Source organism: Asparagus officinalis, chromosome 5, assembly GCF_001876935.1.
Source record: "Asparagus officinalis chromosome 5, Aspof.V1, whole genome shotgun sequence".
NCBI classification, from domain to species: Eukaryota; Viridiplantae; Streptophyta; class Magnoliopsida; order Asparagales; family Asparagaceae; genus Asparagus; species Asparagus officinalis.
In genome coordinates this window covers 59,345,515-59,365,861 of record NC_033798.1, presented here as the reverse complement: position 1 = coordinate 59,365,861, position 20,347 = coordinate 59,345,515, and the positions used below count along the sequence as shown (strand labels likewise).

The following is a 20,347-nucleotide window of genomic DNA, read 5'->3' as shown; positions in this document are numbered from 1 at the left end:
ATATCAGATTTTGGAATTGATCACATAATTTATATTTTCTTTCTTGATTGAATTTTCACATTCTAACTTAGAAAATTCTAAAAAAAAGTTCTTGGATATCTATAATACTCAATCGTCAGATAAACAACAGGTGGAAGTAATTTTTTTATAACTGAACAAAATCTTTAATGACTAGATAAAACCTACCATTTTCCGTAATGAATTCAAGAATTTATTTTTTATTAATAATAATAGATTTTTCCGTATTGGTCCCTTACATCATTAATATTTTGAAATTATACATTCAAATTACTAATTAATCTTAAATCATTAATATTTTAAGGCTTTAAACATCACTATTTCTCTGGAAGACAAAATGTTAAAATTACACATGGAAATATCTAAAAAAATAAATATATTATGATAATTATAAAGTTTTTTACAACCATATTATAGTAAATAAATAAACGTAAAGTAAATAATTATAATATTTGACCACATGCATTAGCCTTTTTTTTTCAATGTATTTACTTCTATTTTCAGTTTTCTTGGAAGCAGATTTTATTGTTTATGTTCATCTATCCACTATTATGTGGTGACTTTGATGTACATAGCTATTATAGTTGTTGTTTCAGACTTGTGTTGTCGTGTGGCATAGCTTTTATGTATTTTGAGATGATGACATTGATATTAGACTCGTGATATCTTTTATGTTATTCGCTATATGTGGGACTTGCTGATATTTGTTGAGTATCTCGCTATTATTTTGTATTGTATTGTATACTTGATTATGCTATATATTAGGTATTTGGCATTTAATTTTATTTATGATTCTTTGATCCTATTCTGAGTATGATGGATTATATGTATGTACTGATCCTCTTTATAGGCTTAAGTATATATTCTTTGGGTAGTGTTTGGTCCGATTGTATATGTTGTCTAGCCTAGTCATGTGATCATCAGGTGCTTCTGGTACACATGGCATGATACACAACATAATGGTTGCAATGATGAGAACGATACAAGCAAAAACTCAAAATAATGCCCATATTTTCCAAGTAACAACTTGGTTTTTTGCAATTCTCAAATCTTTCTTCTGCTTGTTGATTTTCATAGCATTTTTCTCACAAACATTGCTTTCTTTGATAAATTTCATGGAGTTGTAGCTGAATTCATCATCAATATCGGCCCACTCAAAGAAATTCCATTCCTTCTTCGGGTATTTTGCATATCCCCAATAATACCTTTCTTTGTTCATGCATTTTTGTAAATTTTTTAATGGAGTTAGGATCTTGCAATTGTACCAAACTTCATGCCTTTCAATGCTCTCTTTGATAGCATATTTTTTATAATATTTAGACCCGAAGAAAATTTCTATTGTAGATTTCCCCCTGCTCAACACTGATGGATGCATCAGGTTTTATACAAAAATTCAGCCGAAAAAGAGCCGTTAATAGTCGTTAGAACAATAAGGTTTGAGGCACAAATTAGGGTTTGGTTGCCCCCTTTTTAATATAATGATTCTTGTCTTTATGTAGGTGGTAAGCTCATCAAAGGTGATATTATACATGTATTCTATTTTTACCTTTCTATATTTTTGGATTTGAATGGAACAAGAAATAACAAATTCTAGGATTTGCTTTCCTACAATCTTGTTGAACCAAGCAAAAAATTAGGGATTCTAAGGCATGTATAAAAATCTATGGATTTGATATTCTTGATGGGACTCCATATCTTATAATTTTAGGCTTTGAACCAAACAGTCACCATTTCACCATTATTTGTATATTGGTTTCAATAAATATCATACAAAGAAATGTTTACTTTGCCTAATTAATGACAAAATGTGCTCATACATAAACTAAGAGATCAAAATATGCATCTTCTTGTCAATTTCAAATTTATTCTAAGGACAAATTTTTTGAAATATACCCATTTCAATATTTATTCATAAAAATAGACTCACTTAAATTTTATTTATAAAATTAGACCTAGTTTCAGTCTGCTTAATAGCATTGGCTGAAATTGAGTCGATTTGAAAAAAAAAACATAGTTTACTAATTAGTCGGGTTGGCAGACCCTTTTAATTAGCGATGATAATTAAGATCAAAATAGCCTTGGTTGGCAACCACAATTATGTTTGAACTAAGCTCTAAATATCTGCTAGCCGCGGTTATTATAACTTTGATGTGCTAATTAGACGTGGCTGACGATCCTACCTAATTATTAAATTGTGTTTTTTTTAAATCGAACTCAGTTTAAATTGATTCTATTTTTATAAATAAAATTAAAGTGGATCTATTTTTTTTTTTTGAATAAATATCGAATGAGTCTATCATAAAAACTTCTCTTTTCATCTGAATCAAATGCTTAAATCAATATTTTCCGTCTTTGCTCACACTAATACCGCAACATCATGCGGATTAATTTTGCTTGCAAACCCTACTCAAAAAAAACCCAATCCATTGAATTTTACCGTGAAGAGCACCTGCCGTTTTACACTTGAGTCCAGATCCAAAACGGACCGGACCCTGCGATTTCAAAAAATTTAAAATCCTTTTGCTTCGTTCTCCTCCTCCTCCTCTCTCTCTCTCTCTGTCTCCCTCTCTCATCACCTTCGAACGAGAAAGAACCCTAACCCTAACCCTAAAATGTAGCCTCTTGACCGTCTTCTTTTTGTTACGGTTTCACAATCTCGCGATCAGGATGTCAGCAATGGAGCACCTCTTCACTAACATCTTCGATCGGAAGCGGTGGATCGAGGACCAATTCAAGCACCAGGTCGATTCTTACGGTCAATCTCTCGCATTTAACCTTTTGGCCGAAGGTCATCGCCCCCCGCCGTGCCTCTTGACCTCGGGATTTGATGAGCCCAAAGGTGCCGACTTTTTTCCCGTTTCTTGGAAATTCCCTTTTTTTTTAATTTCATGCAATCCAGTCGTTTGTGATAAGTTTAAGGGTTTGGGTCTTTTGTTCTCGGGATTGTGTCTTTTGTGAAATGCAATATCTTGTTATTATTTGATTTGGGCTAAAACCCTAATCGCTTTTGTGTGTGTAGTCTAGTTTTGACTAAGGGGAAGGGGGAATCTTTTTAGGGTCCATTTAGTCCCATATTGGCTGAATGGGAATCAATTGCGACTTTATAAGAGATTTGAGTCTCCCTCTACCGTTCAGGGGTAGGCCTTGGAGAAATGGTATCGGAGCAAATCTTCCATTTGCAATCGAGTGGCATGGGTAGTGACGGTGGTATTGCAGTGTTCGCTTGGTACTAGTCTGGTGCTTAGGTCGTGGTAGCGTGGAGTCAATTGTAGGGCTTTAAGAAATTTGGGGTTTCCTCCCTCAACCAGATAGCTTTTAGAGGTGATTTCACGTAGGAACCTTACAAAATTTATATCTGAACTAACATATAATTTCAAATCAATGGATATTTTAGGGCTTGAAAATTGCTTTGGTGGATACGCTCTTGATCACCGGAGTTGCTTCTCTATTACTATGAAAGTCTCTTTGTAATTCATTGACATAGGAGGAGCTACTAGCTGCCATTTTATATAAACAGTTGAATTCACATTTCTACTTTGTTATCATAATTATTTATTATCTCGTAGCCTGTAGTGATACAATCTCTGTTAATTTTGTAATTTTACTACCAAAAAATTTATACTGAGAAACCACTAAAATACGATTCCTGATAATTCCTTATTTTAGCAGTTAGCCATTTAGATTGAATAACAACTAGATGCCTTAAAGTATGTATGAATTAGAAGGTGTTGTAGCTTTTTTTTTCCGAAGTACAAACAACCAAAGACAATTCTAGAGGCTTAGATTTACAAAAACTAGTTCTTTTAAAATCTGCTGTCCAGTTTAAACATTTTTTGCTGCTAGGCTGAGTATATACGCCCACATAAAGAATTCTGCTATTATATTTAAATTTTGTCAGTTGTAACATTTACTGATATTAATTTCTAGTGAAAATGTAATGGCAATTGCCTTGTTTTATTTTCTCATTTTTCCTCTATATTCATTGACGGGTACAAATTTTTGTCAGATTACCCGCATACAAATAGGGTGTTCTGAGTTATTCACGGGAGGCTAGGAGATCAATTTGGAAAACTTAACTATCTTTTTTATTTTTTAAGAACAGCCTACTCTTGTATTTGTCATTGCAACTTTACTGAAAAATTTTCAGTAAAATTTGTATTTGTCATTGCAAGTTTAGTCTCTGTGATTGTTTTACTGAAAAATTGTCATTGCAATTTTAGTCTTTGTGATTGGTTTACTGAAACTTCTTCAGCCAACTGTTTTTCATTACTTAGCTTGATGTTGCTTTTCTATGTGGGTTGGGGGCTAATATTGTCTGTGAACTGGATTGCATTTGCATGTTTATATACTGCATTTTCCATACTATCTGCTGCAATACTGGCTTTTACCTTTTTGTCCTAAATTGACTTTTATGTCATCCTCTAAATATATTTCATCTATATGCAGAGTTCAATAGAGAACAGATCCTTTCTAAGATATTAGACCCATTTCCACATGTTACTGCTCCAGCATGCTTGTTTAATGCCAACAGCTTCTTCACCAAAACATGTGCTTCAAATAAATATAGTGAAGTACAGGCTAATGATGAGTTAGTAGCTGCTGACGTCCCTCAAGTCAGCGAGCATAATTCTGAGATGATATTACAACCTGAAGTTACTGAGAATTCTTCCAAGTTAAGTCAACCTACTAAGTCTCGGATGTCAACAATAAAGCATAAGGAACCATATATCCCCCCTTTTAAGAAAGCAAAAACTTTAAGCCCGGTTGTGCAAAATGCTCATGAATTCACTGGTAGAGTGACAAGGTCAATGTCTACCTGTTCGAGTCATGACTATGTCAAAGATAAAGGTCGAGCCATTCGATCAAGATCTACAAATCAGAAGTATCATTCTGTTGGTCAGACATCCAAATTAGCCGAACCTCAAAAAGGTGTCTCTTCAGTGCCATCTGCAAATATCGATAATGATGCACATAACACTTCTGTAGAAAACGGCCTTTACTTGGATTCAGCTTTCGCTGCTCCTAACAGTTCTGAGATAACAAATTCGCTAACTTCTAGGTTATCTGCAATTACCTTATTGTCAAAATCAGAGCAGCTTATTGATGGAATTGAGGGACCTCGTCCAAATGTGAACTCGCTTTCTACTTCTGAAGCAGAAAATTATGAAATGACTGTTTGTCATCACTCTTTACCTAGTACACAACTACATGAGGATATTTTCTGCCCATTGAGTACCATAAGGAGAGTAGAAGCACTGAGTACCATAAGGAGAGTAGAAGAAGCTGACAGAGATCCAACTGAAAGTGAAAGTTTGGTGATGCCTAAAGTGGTGGATTCCGAATGTGATTCTCATCTAGGCTTGACGGGCTTGTCATCTTCAAATGAAACAACAGATCTTGGTACTTTTATCAGCAATGGCACATGTCACTTGAATAAGAGATCAATTGCTGCTTCTGTTAAGGAAAGTCAGACAGATTTGGAGTCTTTTCCCACAAAGTTGAATTCTGCATTGAATGATGGAATGGTTCCTGAAGGTTCTAAGAGTGCGAACAACAATTCAAAACTCTGGGAGACTGAGAAGGAGGGTGTCCCTGATACCGCAAAGACCATACACCAGAGCAGAGAAATTGACGTAGTTTCAAATGAAATGCCGGAGAAGGGAGCTCAGCTGCCAGGACAGAAATCTGTGTGCATAATCCACCCAGCATCATCTTCAGAAGATTGTTCCACCTTTGAAAATGTTTTGTCTAACTCATTACTTGAGAGAACCTGTATATTAAACTCCTTGGATACATCTGGTCATACCTCTGCTTTTAGTTGTCTTACCAGGAAAAATTCGTTCAGGATTCTGTGTGCAGAGGGAGTGGAATGTTGTGTTAAGACTAAAGATGGGCCAATAGACGTTGCTGTCGCTAAGCAATCTGAAGACAGGTATCCTGTGGGAACAGTTCATGTTCCCTTAAACAGGATTGAAGAATGTGATTCAAGTGAGAACCTTGTTCCTGAATCTGATAGAGCCAACAGAGCATCAGATGTTGACAAAGATGTGAGGTCTGACATAATTGGAAACCAGGTCCGGGGATGTCGTCCTCTCATTCCTGTTGGTGATGCCAGTGCTTTATTACCTGCCACATCACCATGTAGAGAAAATGCTGAAACAATATGTGGTTCTAGAAAACGGACGGACATTGAGCACTGTGATAGACCAGTGTTGTACTCTACAGAAGAAAATAAAGTGCTTGTGGGAGCTGAAGAAATTGAAATTTCCACAAAAGAGATTTCACAAAAAATTGCCGGTGAGTCCATAGTATCTCCAGAAGCTTTGCAACGTCAGAATGAGATGCTGGAAGGTAGGACTTGTTGAAATTTTTTCAACGCAATGTTTGAGTCTTATAACTAGTTCTTTCTTGTAATCATCCGGTGACATTTTGGAACCTCAACCTTTCCCTCTTTTGCAGACCTAGGGATGTTAATCATAATGTGTCTTAGGCAGGGAAGTAGATATTGCTGAAATTTCACTATACACTTCGAGAATCTCCTTATGGAGTTCTAGTTGAATTGTTGACAACTGTGATGAAACAAAACTAGTGGTCTGCATCACCCTCTGGAGCATTTTGTGTACTTAACTCAGGTCTTGTATGTCTAGCATTATCGTATCCGATGCCTGGGGTTGAAGGTGTCTGTCCTAGTCTCTTTAGACCTTGAAAATACTTCTAAGTTTGAAAGTATTAACAGGTCTTGTATGTCTAGTATTATCGTAATCTAAGTTGCATGGAGATGGGTACATGTATTGATACGGGTGCAGTTGCAGGTACAGGACACAACTAAATTGTAAAAGGTAAGATACAAGGACACGGCTACATATATATATTCAGATTAATAATTCACGTGAGGTCATTATTGTTTTTCAATACATATGTTATTAGAATTATATTTCCTATCGCAGTTCTATGTTTCTTTTAAAATGTTGATTATTATAAATTGGAAACTACTTGTTTTTGAACTAGACACCCAAACAACCCTTTCATAGTTTTTAACTTTGGTACGGACTGAAAAAAAGCCTGTATGTCTAATGGGTTTCAAGAAATGGATGTGAAATGTAGGATATACGTCCAAGAAGTGTATGGCAAGTGTTCTAAAATTAAAGATATATCATGCAATTGAGTATTGAATAAATGTATGCATACATCCAAGGATTGTCCATGAAGTTTGGACATAAGGATGTGTCCGGTATGGGAACGGCTTCATGATAGAAGTACCTGGGTAACCTAGGTCGTAACCAATGCCTGGGGTTGAAGTGGTCTGGCCTAGTCCATTTAAAACTTGAAAATACTTCTAACTCTGAAAGTATACCAGGTTACGTTGGCCTATTAATAGATGTTCTTTTGGTGAAAGCACACTTGACCGCAAGGAAAAAGGAAAATTCACAGAGGACCTTTTCGTTTGTGGGGGGGGACCGCAAGGAAAAAGGAAAATTCACAGAGGACCTTTTCGTTTGTGGGGGGGGAAAGAACTGTTAGTTGCTTATAAAGAAGTCATGAACTGCTATGGAGGAAATCTTCCCATGGTTCTTGAAAACCCTTTATTAATTAGGAGTCATCAATTACGTGAGTTCTCCTGATTCTTGATTAGGCAAAAGTGTCTGTACTATAAAGATGCAGTTCCAAACTCGGGCTTATTCAAGCTTTGTTTTTCATTCTGTCTACCTACTGTTGTTAGATAGCTATCATAGGGATATTATGTTCTTGTTTTACTTAGAAGAATTGTTTCGGTAATGTGATTCTCTACTATTTTTTTATAGGTAAAAGGGATTGTAATGAAATGGGAACTGTAAAAGAAAGAATAACACCAGATGCTGAAAAAAAGTATGAATCAGTGCCAAAAGCTCGGTACTTTTTGAGGAGCTCAGCCAATAATGACAAGCATTATGCTACACTAAAGTCCAACAGGATTGATGATTCAAGTAGTTTGGAGCAGAACACATGTGATATTACGTGGCCTAAAAGGAAAAAAATGAAGACTCGCTCAAATAATGTGCTTGCTACTTCACCGAGGTCGAAAGTTAAAAAACAGAAGCACATTTACTGCATTTGCAGGACAAGTTTAAATGGTACTTCAGAATCCTGTATTGATTTCCAGCCTTGCATGCCATCTTGTGAGCTGGGAGATAGGTTATTCGATGCCGCATCAGGCCAATTTGAAGAACAACACCAAAATAAAAAATGCCGGGTTGAGGTACTGAAATTGCATGAATCTTCATTTAGTTCTTATATGGCAGAGCTTATACCCATGCCTTTGATGTAAACATGTTTTATTGGAGATCTACATCTTCTCTGTCTTAAAGGGTCTTAAGAGGGTTTATCTCCTTGACTGATAAAATTTATATTGATACAGTGTTCTTAATGACTAGAAAATCATAAATAGCATGTCCATTTTTTCTAGAATCAAGTTGTCTATTTGATTATTTCAATTTTAGTTGAAATGCTTTTGTTGAGTAGTCATAGGAACTTAGGAAGCATTGTGAGTTTTTGTTTCACTTTGAGCTTACCTAGTTTGCTGTAATATATGTCCCTATTGATTTGGCTGATATCTCTCACTGCCTAGTTTGTTGCAATATGTTTGTATTCATTTGGCTGATATCTCTTACTTGCCAGGGTGATCATGACTTGTCAGGGAAATGCTGTGTACAAACTCCTTTGTCAATTAAGCATACAAATAGACGTCTTAATTTGGATGATAACTCCAGTGCAATTGCTCAATCTACCATTCTTGATGCGGAACAGAATTATGTTCCTCAAAGCAGACAGGATGGTTTAGATAGATTCGATCATAGAAGCCCAATAAATTCTGGTGGGTTGGAAGAATCAGTTGACATAGGACAGATGCATATCGGAGAGGCAAGCTCATGTACATATGATTCAGCATGCTTGACTCATCAGTATGACATCTGTGAGGTTGGTTTGCAGGAGACCATGCCAGAGTTTGAAGGATTCAGCATCAATGTTTCACCTACTATGGAGGGTGATGTTACATTCAGTGGCTCTGAAATTCCAAGTCTTTCAAAAGAAAGGGCTTCTTTGCTTGAACAGCTGCACATATCAGGAAGTAAGCTTGCCCCAAAGTCCTGTTCTACACCAAAATGTAATATGCATAAAATCTCTGATGTATTTCATTCTTTACCTGCAGATATTTTAGAGCAGTTGAACTTGAGTGATTCTCTTCGCATAGATGGTATTGTTTCGGATCAATTTAGGACTATAAAAGATGATAAGACAACTGATCCTTGCTGCAATTTGAGATCAGCATTTGATGGCTTTTCATTGAGATCACATCCTTACAATTATTCATCTTCAGATGCTAGATATGCACAAGAGGCTAGGAAACCTCCTTTAACACCTCCAGTTGGAAAGCTGCATCAAAGAAACATCTTGAGGAAAAGTGTTGCCAGCTCAGAGGAACAGGGTTCTAACCCTGAGCTTGTGTGTTTCCGAATTGACGAGAATTCTACAACTACTGCAGAAGAACCTGCTTCTGAACAGGTGTTTGGTTCAAAAGAGGTCCAGACATCGACAAAGAGAACAGCACTTGCTGATGTAACTTCAATGTATCAGAACATGCCAACTTCAGTTTCTTTGTGCAGGAAGTATCTAGAAAGAGCTAGTCTAGATTCTTCTTCCATAGCACCTCTAGTGGATATTAATTATACGGAGAATGAGAGACTTCCATTAACTCGAAGTGTTGTGGAAAATTCTGCTAGTTCTATCTGTAGTTGGGTCAGTAACCCAGATAGATCTGGAAAAGCGAATGAGAAAAATAGAGGTAACACTGTTTCTGAAAAGCAGGGTAAGCCCGACAACATTGTATCTAATGTATCTTCTTTCATACCGCTCGTTCGTGAAAAGCAACAGAAAGCAGCTCCTGAGATGGGTACTTTCCTTTTCATTATTCAAGTTTTATATCTCCTACTGCTGCCATCCACTTCTAGGTCAGAGATAACTAAATTAGTAACCAGGGATCTCTTTGTTGAAGAATTATTACCGTTTCATTATTGTTATTGTTATCTTTATCAATGGATTAGAAACTCTTTGAAGGATTATTGCTTCAAAACTCATAAATGAAGCTATTTCTCTCTTCAAGCCTAGACATCATCACTTAAAGCATAACTAAAGTGTGCGCTTCACGCTCTATGAAATGCTTCTCTTTTGAAGCGCACACTTTAGACAAGATAGTGGGATATAAAATAATTTTTGACTAAAATTAAAATGCTCTCTAGTTCTTCATTTTATTTTCCTCTAAAGGATTCCCCTTTAATAAATTTAACCTTAGACTATATGTCTTCAATATGACAACGTGACTTGAAATAAGATATGTATCTTATTAGTGTAGCTTAGCATGTTATGACTTGCATCTGTACTTAGCATATTTAATTCTTATTTAATAATCAAGACCTGAATGTGTCTATTGTAAATTTTTGTAACACTATATATTATATGTTTATCACATTTAAAAATTAAAATATACTTAACTCGTGAGGCTTACAGCTCATGCTCCTCACTTCATGAAAAGGGTCTTAACTCTTCACCTCGCGCTTCTGTTTTTTAAAACATTTTACTAGATCATCATCTTCATGATCATGTCTTCACCATCACCATCACCATCACCATCTGATAAGAACTCTACTGTGCTGCTTGAGCTAATGAATAAGTTCCAACTTGTAATGATGTTTTATCTAATCTTCTATTACATATCAGGAAAGAGGGACATCAAAATTAAAGCACTAGAGGCTGCTGAAGCAGCAAAGCGTCTTGAGGAAAAAAGACAATATGAGCGTGAAATGAAGAAAGCAGCAGCCAAACTTGAGAGGATAAGATCAGAACAGGAAAACATGCGGCAGTTGGAACTAAAGAAAAAGCAGGAAGATGAACTAAAGAAGAAAAAGGAAGCAGCAATTGAAGCAAGGAAAAGGCAAAGAGAAATGGAAAAAAATGAGAAAGAAAGGAAGAGGCGATGCACTGAAGAAGCGCGTAAACAACAAAGAATTGTTGAAAGGCTACGTGTAGAGAAAGGCAATAAAGAACTGCAAGATAAAAATGCAGTAAGTTCCTTTTTCTCCTTTAATACGTTACAAGGTTCTATCTATTTATTGTGGGCTAATACAATTATATTTTAGAATGGGAAGAAACGCAAGGGAAAGGAGTTGGCAATAAAAGCAAAGAAGCCACATTTAGTAAAAGGAAGAGAAGTTCCTACTTATAGGAACACCTCAGAAGCAGAACCAAGCATCTCCAAGGTTGTGTGTGGGGACTCTTTAAAGGTCAATACTTCTAGGGAACTGCATGGTGATTGTCTCGAAACATATGATTCAAATAAGGTGATTCTTTACCTTTTCAGTACCAATATTTTATATTTTTATATTTTAAAATATATTAACCCCAGTAAGTAGCAATTACATGCTAATGACTGCGTTATCTATGTCATTTTATACCTGATGCCGTGCGTGTGATTTCTGTGCTTCATCTTTATACTAAGTCTATAGTTCACATGACATGAATGCTACATTTTGTTTTGATAAGAACTGACTTCAAATTACCCTACATAGCAGACACTTGCACTTATCCTACAAAACCTGACTTGTTCACTCACAAACATCAGCCTAAAAGGATAAAAGAGAATTTAATTCACAAACATCAGCCTAAAAGGATAAAAGAGAATTTACCAGACAGCTGGAGAAATATCTGGATCAAACTGATACATAGAAAGAAAAAAATTCGGCATAGGTTGGTCAATTTAGTACGCCATTGTTGTTAAAAAAACCTATAAAGCCTCGATTAGCGGAAGCAGCCCATTTGGCATGTTTCTTACTAATGTTCTAGCATAAAAAATTAAGATGGATTTAAATATTGAAGCTCTTGTTCACAGGGCTTCAAAACTGGCTTATTTGCTTTAATCTGCTTAGTCCAAAGTGGGATAAACCCCTTGGGCTGTGCACTTTATTCTGTGCAACCCAACAGATCAAATCAACTTATGTGTCACTAGAGAGATATTCTCTAATTTCTGCATCTCACCTCCTTATAGTCTTACCAATAATTGCTAGTTCTCTCACGATAGGGAAGGATCTGACAAGTTTCTTTGTCATATTCAGTCTTTAGATTTGTGTAATGCTTGACTTCATACAGTTGAGACAGACATGAGCTTATTTGAATAGGGGCTCAAAAGATCCTTGATCTTTCTGTATGTATTTTCTATTGTTTTTAATTTTTATTTTTAAAAGACCTCACTATTGTTCACCAGTTGAGTGTCTTGATCTCTTTTCCTCACATGTTTACATTTTGTATGTGAAATTTTTTGGTATTAGATATTTCTTAGTCCTTAACATTAGTTTTCATTTCTGACTTTTGGAACGGTAGTGTTGTCGAGCTTGGAGTCCACTCTGAGCATGATTCCTGTGGATGTAGATTATTAAAGATAAAAGATCTGCTCGAGGATTGATCTGAATCAAGGTTTGAAGGCGGTTTGTGAGTTTGGTTGGTTGTTTGACTACTTTCAGGTGTTCGAGGATCAAGCAAAGAAGGATATGGGACTGCAGGTACTGTTTGAGTCATGGTCGGGCTGTCTTGCTGCAGGAAATGAGAAAACAGAGAGGGGGGAGTTGCTTGTTTGATGAAGTCACCACCACATATGAATTGGGGGATGTTTGGGAACTGCAGGAAGCAGTGGGATTGTGAATGGTGGATCATCTGGGATAGATAAACAAAAGAACAAGATGATAAAATTACAGATAGAGGAGGGCTTCACACTCAAATTAGTAACTCACATGCTGCAAAAGATGTTTTTCAAAATCTAGGAATTTTCATTAATCATTGTCTGCCTCTAAAAGAGAGGATACAGATTATTTATAAGGAAACTAACAAATTATAATCTGATAGAAACAAATAAATCCTTAACAACATTTCAAATCTAAAGAAACATAAAAGAAAACTATCTAACTAAATAAGTAAATATCTAAACCATATACCAACTGCAGTGTTTTTACTCTAACAAGATTGAACAAAATCCTAACTAAATTCTTAAATCAAATCTATTCACATCTCATAGGTTGTCCCGCATCAATTTCTTTCCATAAATAAATTCTGTTGACTTATCACATTGAACGATCGAATGAATGAATAATAATAGGTCCATTGGTGTCTTTTAAACATTTTGATGGTATACTTATTATATTTGTCTCAAAATGCTTCAGTATTCTTTTTGTATTGCATCTAAATTTTAAGATTTTTAAACTATACACTCCGTATTGAGTCTTTCCTTTTTTCAATTTTCTGAGCTAATTTTAAAATAACATTTGCACTTTTTCTCATAAACCCCGCTAAAAATCCCTAAAGCCGAATTTCTAAATCCCACTTTGCTTTGCCTTTTGCTTTCCACAGTATTGCTGGTAGAATGCCCTGAAAATATTCCAGGCATCAATGGTGCATCATTAGATTTTCTAATGTCAGGTGTAGGATTTGTCTTTCAGGATTTTTTCTTTTTTTTTCTTTTTAATATGCTTGCTTTTTATGTATCTATTCTTTTAAGAAGTAAGGTTTATGATATCCTTTTGATGATATCTGGTTTATTATTCGAGCATCATTAGATTTTCTAATGTCAGGTGTAGTATTTGTCTTGCACGATTTGTTCTTTTTTTTTAATTAATATGCTTGCTTTTTTATGTATCTATTATTTTAAGACGTAAGGTTTATGATTATCCTTATGTTGATATCTGGTTTGTTATTCTTTCTGCATCGTTCTCTTTTCCTTTTTGTGTGTGTATGTGTGTGTAGGCGCATTTATTGTATTCTTGAATCCCTGTATTGAAAATGTGTCTATGTCCTGTAATATCATGTGCCATGCAATTCCTATGCTTCGCTCACTATTGAGCACTTCTTACTTGAAAGTATACAAATAAAATGCATAGTTTTCATCTCGATAAATCTGATTATGCTGATGTTACGTATATGACATAATTCTGAAGTTTCTTATAACTTACAGTGATATTATACTTCTCATGTGTGTCAATGTTATCAATGAAATATTTTAGCAGCCTCATTACTTTCTTTTCTTGGTCTTGTAAAGGTTGTTAACAATTCATATGAATCGCAAACAACAATTCAAGATCGCATGTCTGTGACCACACAAAGTCAAGGTTTACAATCATATGATATCACTCCATACAAAGACTCAGATGACGAAGACGGAGATGAAGATTACAGGCGTAACATGAAACACGTTCCTCCATGGGCAAGGTAAGAAACAACTCCAATTAAGAGGGAAAAAGGAAAAAGAAATCCCCGTACGGTTAATTTCTTGCAACATTTGTGGTAATATTTATTTACTGGTAAAAAAATGTATGTATATTTGGCAAGGTAAGCAATAACTCCAATTAAGGGGGGAAAAAGAGGGAAAAAGAAAGAAAAAGAAAGATATTGATAGATGGTTAATTTCTTGCAACATTTGTGCTATATTTATTCATTGGTTAAAAGGTGTATGTATCTTTGGCTCTGATAGCTGGTAATGCCTATGAACCTGATGATGCTTCTATTTATTTGAATTCCTACTATCTATACCCTATATATGTTACAGAACATGATGCAACTTGAAAAACCGTGGGGTGGGATGGGGAGAGCTCTGTGTGATAAGGTTCCTCGTTGCTAAGTGCTAACAGACATAGGAGGTGTTTAACTTAGATTTACTTTTAAGTGTTGATGGATTGTTCAGTTCTATTTTAATGATTATTTTCTCTATCTGCTCTTTTTCCAGGAAACAATCCTTAAATCAAATTTTACTCTCCAACCGCCACTTGGACCCAGCTGAAATATTCGCACGGAAGAATTCTTTTGATCTCAATGAAGGTAATGCAAATACTTTATTTATTTTAGAAATTATTTATCAAACTCAAATTCATTTATCTAATATCTGCAGTTTTGCATCAAAGACATCGATGACCTGTGGCATAAAGATGGCAAGTGTTGCACACAGGCACTTTCAACAGATTGTTGATGGTCTACATCCATTATTACTTTTTGATTTTAGAAAGGCAAGAAACACTCACGATGCTCAAGAGCTTCATTTGGTGGAATATTGTCCCATCTGGCATGAACCTGGAATAAATGAAACAGTCCCAAAATGATTTTTCAGTGAATTCATATGAGCGGTTCGTGTTGATTCCCCAGGCAAACTTTGTGTCTCTGTAAATATCTAAATGGGTTTTTCTAGTTTTCATTGATATGTCTGATCATTTCTGTTTTATGAATATCTATATTTCATCATTGGATTTGTATTACATTCCTACTCAGAGTTGAGAGATTGGGGATAACAAGTTGAATTCAGTAAGAGGTTGACTTGAATAGACACAAATAAGTTACCAAATAATTTTAGCTCAGGGACACCTTTTTCTGTTATACATTGGTTAACTTTATCGAGTGAAGGTTTGTTTTGATTCATTTAATTCCAGCAAAATGAGCGGATAGGAGTTTTAGTAAATAGGAGGTTAAGTTAAATTGAAATTGCATGCAAATTATCATTTTATTTCCTTGCGAGTTTCCAGAATCTAGCTCATAGTTGTGTTGTCGAAGGTCCAATTTGAGAGATAAATTTAAAATTGATAATTGCCTTCTGATGGCAGATTTTCCAGGATGTTGCAGTGAGAATCTGTTGGTTGACATTACATCAGAGAGGTTTTAAGTATGAAACTTTAGCAGGCGGCAGATTCACAGTACTAAAATTAAAAGTAAAAAGCTCTGCAAGATACTACCACAGCAACCAAAGAAAAGAGCAAGAACATGGATTATACTAAGACCATTATATTGAATTAATACGATCACCCTGTGGTGTTACATCTTACACATTCAGGTAAGTTCATCAAATAGCCAATGAAGATTTCCCTAACTCAAAACTCAAAATCAACGGCACAACACGAGCAAACACAGCTTGTTGGTGAGTGCAATACATAATAGGCTTTTGTGCAGAATGAGCTTCCTTTCATCAGCATAATGAGCATATATCATATCATTATCATTATGCTGAATTTATCTTTCATGGTTGAGGATCACCATCAAGCCAGGCCAAATGAACTGAATAACATCATCTGCAAAATTAAATCTCGGGTGCATTTCACAAAAGATCCCATGAAGTTACGGAGGGTTTTGCATAAAACCGCCTATGAACTTCATAAATCATATCGCGAACCCTTCTGAACTTGTCTCACTTAACTTTCATGACTGAGATTAATCTTAAGTTGTCACATGCTCTACATTTGACAGCTTTTGGACAATTTTACCCCTATCTACTAAAGATAGCTTCCCTAATTCCAAAAATAAGAAAGGGGTAGTCTAATTTCCAATATCCAATAGTTCAGGCGGTTTAATATAATTTTGAAATGATTCACAGAGTTCAGGGCGTTCAGAGGGGTTTTTCTATGATTTACGAGGTTCCGTTGGCTCCCCTATCGATACATGGATTTCACCAAAAAAATGCCTGATCCATTACTGATAAGGCCATCCTCCAGCCTCCGTAGGCTCAGTAGCTCCCAGTAAATGCTACTTCAATCATCCAAAACATCAATCTCAAAGGCAAGGTTCCTAACTAAACCACCTGATTCATGCGCTAGCAAATTCCCACACCTCTCCATGAACGTTGGCCTTGATAATTTTCTCCAGCTGCCAGAAATTGAAATATTATTCGCTGCTTGGATAAGTTTCTTACCGACTTGAGCCTTTTCAGAATATCGAAATTGAGACATCCTTCTACATCTCCTTGTTCTCTTTCTAACAACTGAGCTAGCAGCTTTAAACTGCTTCATATCGGAGATGATGACATTATTAACGGAGCACAATGAATCAGTATCTGACTCCACCAACCTCTTCGTGCTTACTTGATCAACTAAAAAATTTGAAGCTCTAATTAAAGAAGCGATATCATTCATGTGGGTCTCTTCAAACTTTTGTTTATGCTTCTTTCTACATGAAGTTACCCCATCAGAGTCAGAGAAGTACCTTGATATAATACCTGTGACCGATATTTCCTTAGAAATATTCATGCTGGGAGCATCCCGACTCTCAAGTTGATGCCCAGATAACAAATGGTTAGCATTTCCGTTATCCATAGGAACAGGGTGAGTTTCTGGTTGTTCTCCATTGACAACTGAAACCCTACTCTTATCTTTGAAGGTGATGAGATTCTCAAGCTGAGAGCATTGTGTAATATCGCTGTTGCTCAGTGTGGAGGGTTCTTCTTCACTTGATTGTATCATTTGATCTTTATGATTTTGTGTACGCTTCAATGGTGATTCATCCGATTCAATGTTCTGCAACATAGATGCATTCATCTGAAGGAACCAAGTTCTTCGAATCCCATGGAATGCACTCTTTATAGGCAATGAATCTGGTAGATGATAAAAATATGATCTCCTTTTCACCTACAAAGATTAATAAAGGGAATAGGAAATATGAAAATAGAGAATTTTGGCAATGTCAGAAACATGAGAAGATTAGCAAAATGCAAAATTGAGCGTAAGTTTTAGTTTATGCATATAAGAAGCGTCAAAGTTGGGCTCATGGACATGTACACAAATCCAACATAATAAAAGATTCGGAGATACAGCAACAACAACATGAATCATATTCCTCTATTCAATTGTATTGTGAGCATTCTCTCCATGAAGCTTACCATCATTATATCCTTCTTTATATATTTCCAACCAAGCTCTTCGCTTAACAACCATATATACAGAAATTCTAAAAGCACATACAATAGAGCAATGGCACTGCAAGAAGGGACAGCATGGAATATATTTATCATCTATCAATTAGATCAAAAGAAATGCTATATTTATCATCCATCAATTAGATCAAAAGAACTGCTTAGATATCGACATTCAATGGTATACTTCATACAAAAACGTGAAATGACGATAGGATCGCGCCATTTAACATTATTTTCTTTCCCCCCCACCGATGATAGCATCACTTATAAAGCTTTTATGTTTCAATGACACGAAGTACCATCAAGCATTCAAGCACCAAAATACAAAATAACGAGGATGCCAAGCTTGCGAGCAGAATTTAAAACCTCTACATACCATCAGCGTATGGACTACGATTTCTCCAAGATTTCCAAAACATGACAAATGCTCCTTCTCAAGCCTCCCTGTGAAAAACACACACAAGTATCAGAATCAAAATACGAAACACAAACATACAACTTTAATGGCCTGTTTGGATGGAGGGCAGAGACGGGGAGGGGAAGAGAAATCTAATTTTAACATTGGGAGTTCCATTTTGGAGGGTAGAGGAGGGGAATGGGTAGGAAATTTGAGCCCCAAATTAGGGTGTGATCGATGAAGGGGAAGGGAAGGAAGGGGAGGGGAACTTTTCCCCTTCCTTCCCTCCCCTCATCTCCCAAACACACAGTAGGAAATATAATCCCTGTTATGGCATTTGTTCAAAGACACAACAGGCGTGACGGCAGCATTGACATCAAGATCGAATCTTTCCACCAAAATCGACTCAAAGGCGGAAACTTTTCTACTACAAAACCGGCCCTATTCACTGGAATTGATAGAACAAAGATGAATGAAATGTAATTTATTATGTTTGCTTTTTTTTAATCCCTTACTTTTGAGATCGCCAGCTTTGATGTCGGGGGGAATGGACAATGCCAAATGGGTGCCGATGTTGGTGTCGATGAAAACAGGAATCTCGTCGCAAGAACCCCGCTCCGATTTCATCGGAAAAACTTAGAACGTTGGCTTCTGGACTCTTGGGTTGATGGAGGCGGTGAGCGGCTTGAAAAGGCGAGAAATTTTTTTTCGAACAATTTTTCAAAATCGACCCATTTAGTTTTTTATTTTTCAAAATCGACCGTTTTTTCTTTTATTTATCAAAACCGACCGGATTTTGTGATTAGCAGATTAATCACTATCCTAAATAGTCGGGGTTGGTTTTTCTTTTATTTATCAAAACCGACCGGATTTTGTGATTAGCAGATTAATCACTATCCTAAATAGTCGGGGTTGCCAACCCCGACTATTTAGGAGGGTGTTAAACCCTAATTAAGGCCTTTAATTAGGGTTTAACACCCTCCTAAATAGTCGGGGTTGGCAACCCCGACTATTTAGGATAGTGATTAACCTGCTAATCACAAAATCCGGTCGGTTTTGATAAATAAAAGAAAAAACGGTCGATTTTGAAAAATAAAAATCCGAATGAGTCTGTTTTGAAAAATTATTCTTTTTTTTCGGGTAGTTCTTTCTCGGACAAAATTTAAAAAACGGCCTTTAGAAGCTTATTTGTCAAAAACAATCTATTTTAAAAATAGTTACCAAATTCGGCTCAGTTCAGCCAACTCGAATTTCACGAAAAAACTTATAAAATTTCACGGGCCTTCAAGTCCCATGAAATTTAAGCCCCACATAACCAACTTGATTAGGAGGATCAAAACTTTACGAAACTTCAAGTCCCGTAAAGTTTTAGGCTGGAATTCTTGAGAGCATCGCTCTCTAAAATTCAGCCTGCAACTCCATGGGACTTGAAGTCCCGTGGAGTTGGGGCAGGGCCTATATAAGGCCCACGCGATTTCTTATCGCGTTTACCCGACAACAACTTGGGTATATTTAGTTTAGGTTTTATATTATGTGTGTTAGTACTTTAAGCTCAATCATATATATACACACATATTTGATTTTTATATATATATATAGTTATATATATACACAAGTTTTGATTTATGGACTTAACAATTATTGTATACATATTTTATTAGGTCTATAAAATTATTTCATAGGGTTTCAAAACATTGTTATGTCAAAACATCAAATTTCAAGTATATCACATTTTTATGTTTTGGACACACTTGCAAAATACATGAGTTTTCATAAATGGGAAACTCAATTTGAGAAATTCTTTTTCTAACATGTTCAATATCATGTTTATAAATGTTTTATAAAGTTTTATCAATTTTGGAATTAATTTATTATGTTTATTTGAATTTACAAAATCAAGTTTTTAATTAGCTCATGTTCGTGCACATGTTCGTGCATGTTTTTACAAAATTGATGCATTTTCACAATTGGGAAATGCGATTTGAAAAATTTATTCGTTTACATGTTTATCATCATATATACAAACATTTCCCTAAGTTTTACTATTTTTGGAGTTGTTTTGTTATTTTCAATTGAATTTACAAAATCGTATTTTCTGCGGTTTTTTTAGAAACTGTATATCTGTGTTAAAATAGTTATTTATCTCAACTGGGAAATGATATTTTAGAAATTATTTTTCTAACATGTTTATC

General features: G+C 35.6%; 2 protein-coding genes across 6 annotated transcripts; one reads left to right on the top strand and one right to left on the bottom strand.

Annotated features, from left to right (window-relative positions):
- Positions 2,463–15,388, top strand: LOC109843482. 5 transcript variants are annotated; one of them, XM_020412415.1, is made up of 11 exons: positions 2,465–2,857; positions 4,465–6,369; positions 7,821–8,254; positions 8,674–8,916; positions 8,986–9,124; positions 9,206–9,946; positions 10,771–11,114; positions 11,190–11,390; positions 14,132–14,301; positions 14,816–14,907; positions 14,978–15,388. In XM_020412415.1, exons 1-11 carry the CDS (start codon positions 2,686–2,688, stop codon positions 14,998–15,000), a joined length of 4,464 nt encoding a protein of 1,487 aa, XP_020268004.1. In that variant the 5' UTR covers positions 2,465–2,685; the 3' UTR covers positions 15,001–15,388. The 5 variants fall into 5 exon arrangements, 4 of the variants coding, with proteins under 4 accessions (XP_020268004.1, XP_020268005.1, XP_020268003.1 ...); XM_020412416.1 differs by having other exon boundaries at positions 8,674–9,124; positions 9,206–9,250; positions 9,374–9,946; XM_020412414.1 differs by having other exon boundaries at positions 4,465–6,315; positions 8,674–9,124.
- LOC109843526 lies at positions 16,338–18,860 on the bottom strand. Its single transcript, XM_020412461.1, has 3 exons — positions 18,671–18,860; positions 18,135–18,202; positions 16,338–17,471 (listed from the first exon to the last, which is right to left on the bottom strand). Exons 1-3 carry the CDS (start codon positions 18,780–18,782, stop codon positions 16,599–16,601), a joined length of 1,053 nt encoding a protein of 350 aa, XP_020268050.1. The 5' UTR covers positions 18,783–18,860; the 3' UTR covers positions 16,338–16,598.

Bases quoted from the DNA above. Each gene is read 5' to 3' on its own strand.
- LOC109843482 (XM_020412413.1), top strand. From the start codon at position 2,686: ATGTCAGCAATGGAGCACCTCTTCACTAACATCTTCGATCGGAAGCGG. The intron at 2,858-4,464 runs GTGCCGACTTTT...ATCTATATGCAG, and splicing joins GGGATTTGATGAGCCCAAAG to AGTTCAATAGAGAACAGATC. The intron at 6,370-7,820 runs GTAGGACTTGTT...ATTTTTTTATAG, and splicing joins TCAGAATGAGATGCTGGAAG to GTAAAAGGGATTGTAATGAA.
- LOC109843526 (XM_020412461.1), bottom strand. From the start codon at position 18,782: ATGAAATCGGAGCGGGGTTCTTGCGACGAGATTCCTGTTTTCATCGAC. The intron at 18,203-18,670 runs GTAAGGGATTAA...TGTTTTTCACAG, and splicing joins CAAAGCTGGCGATCTCAAAA to GGAGGCTTGAGAAGGAGCAT. The intron at 17,472-18,134 runs GTATGTAGAGGT...TAATCTTTGTAG, and splicing joins TCGTAGTCCATACGCTGATG to GTGAAAAGGAGATCATATTT.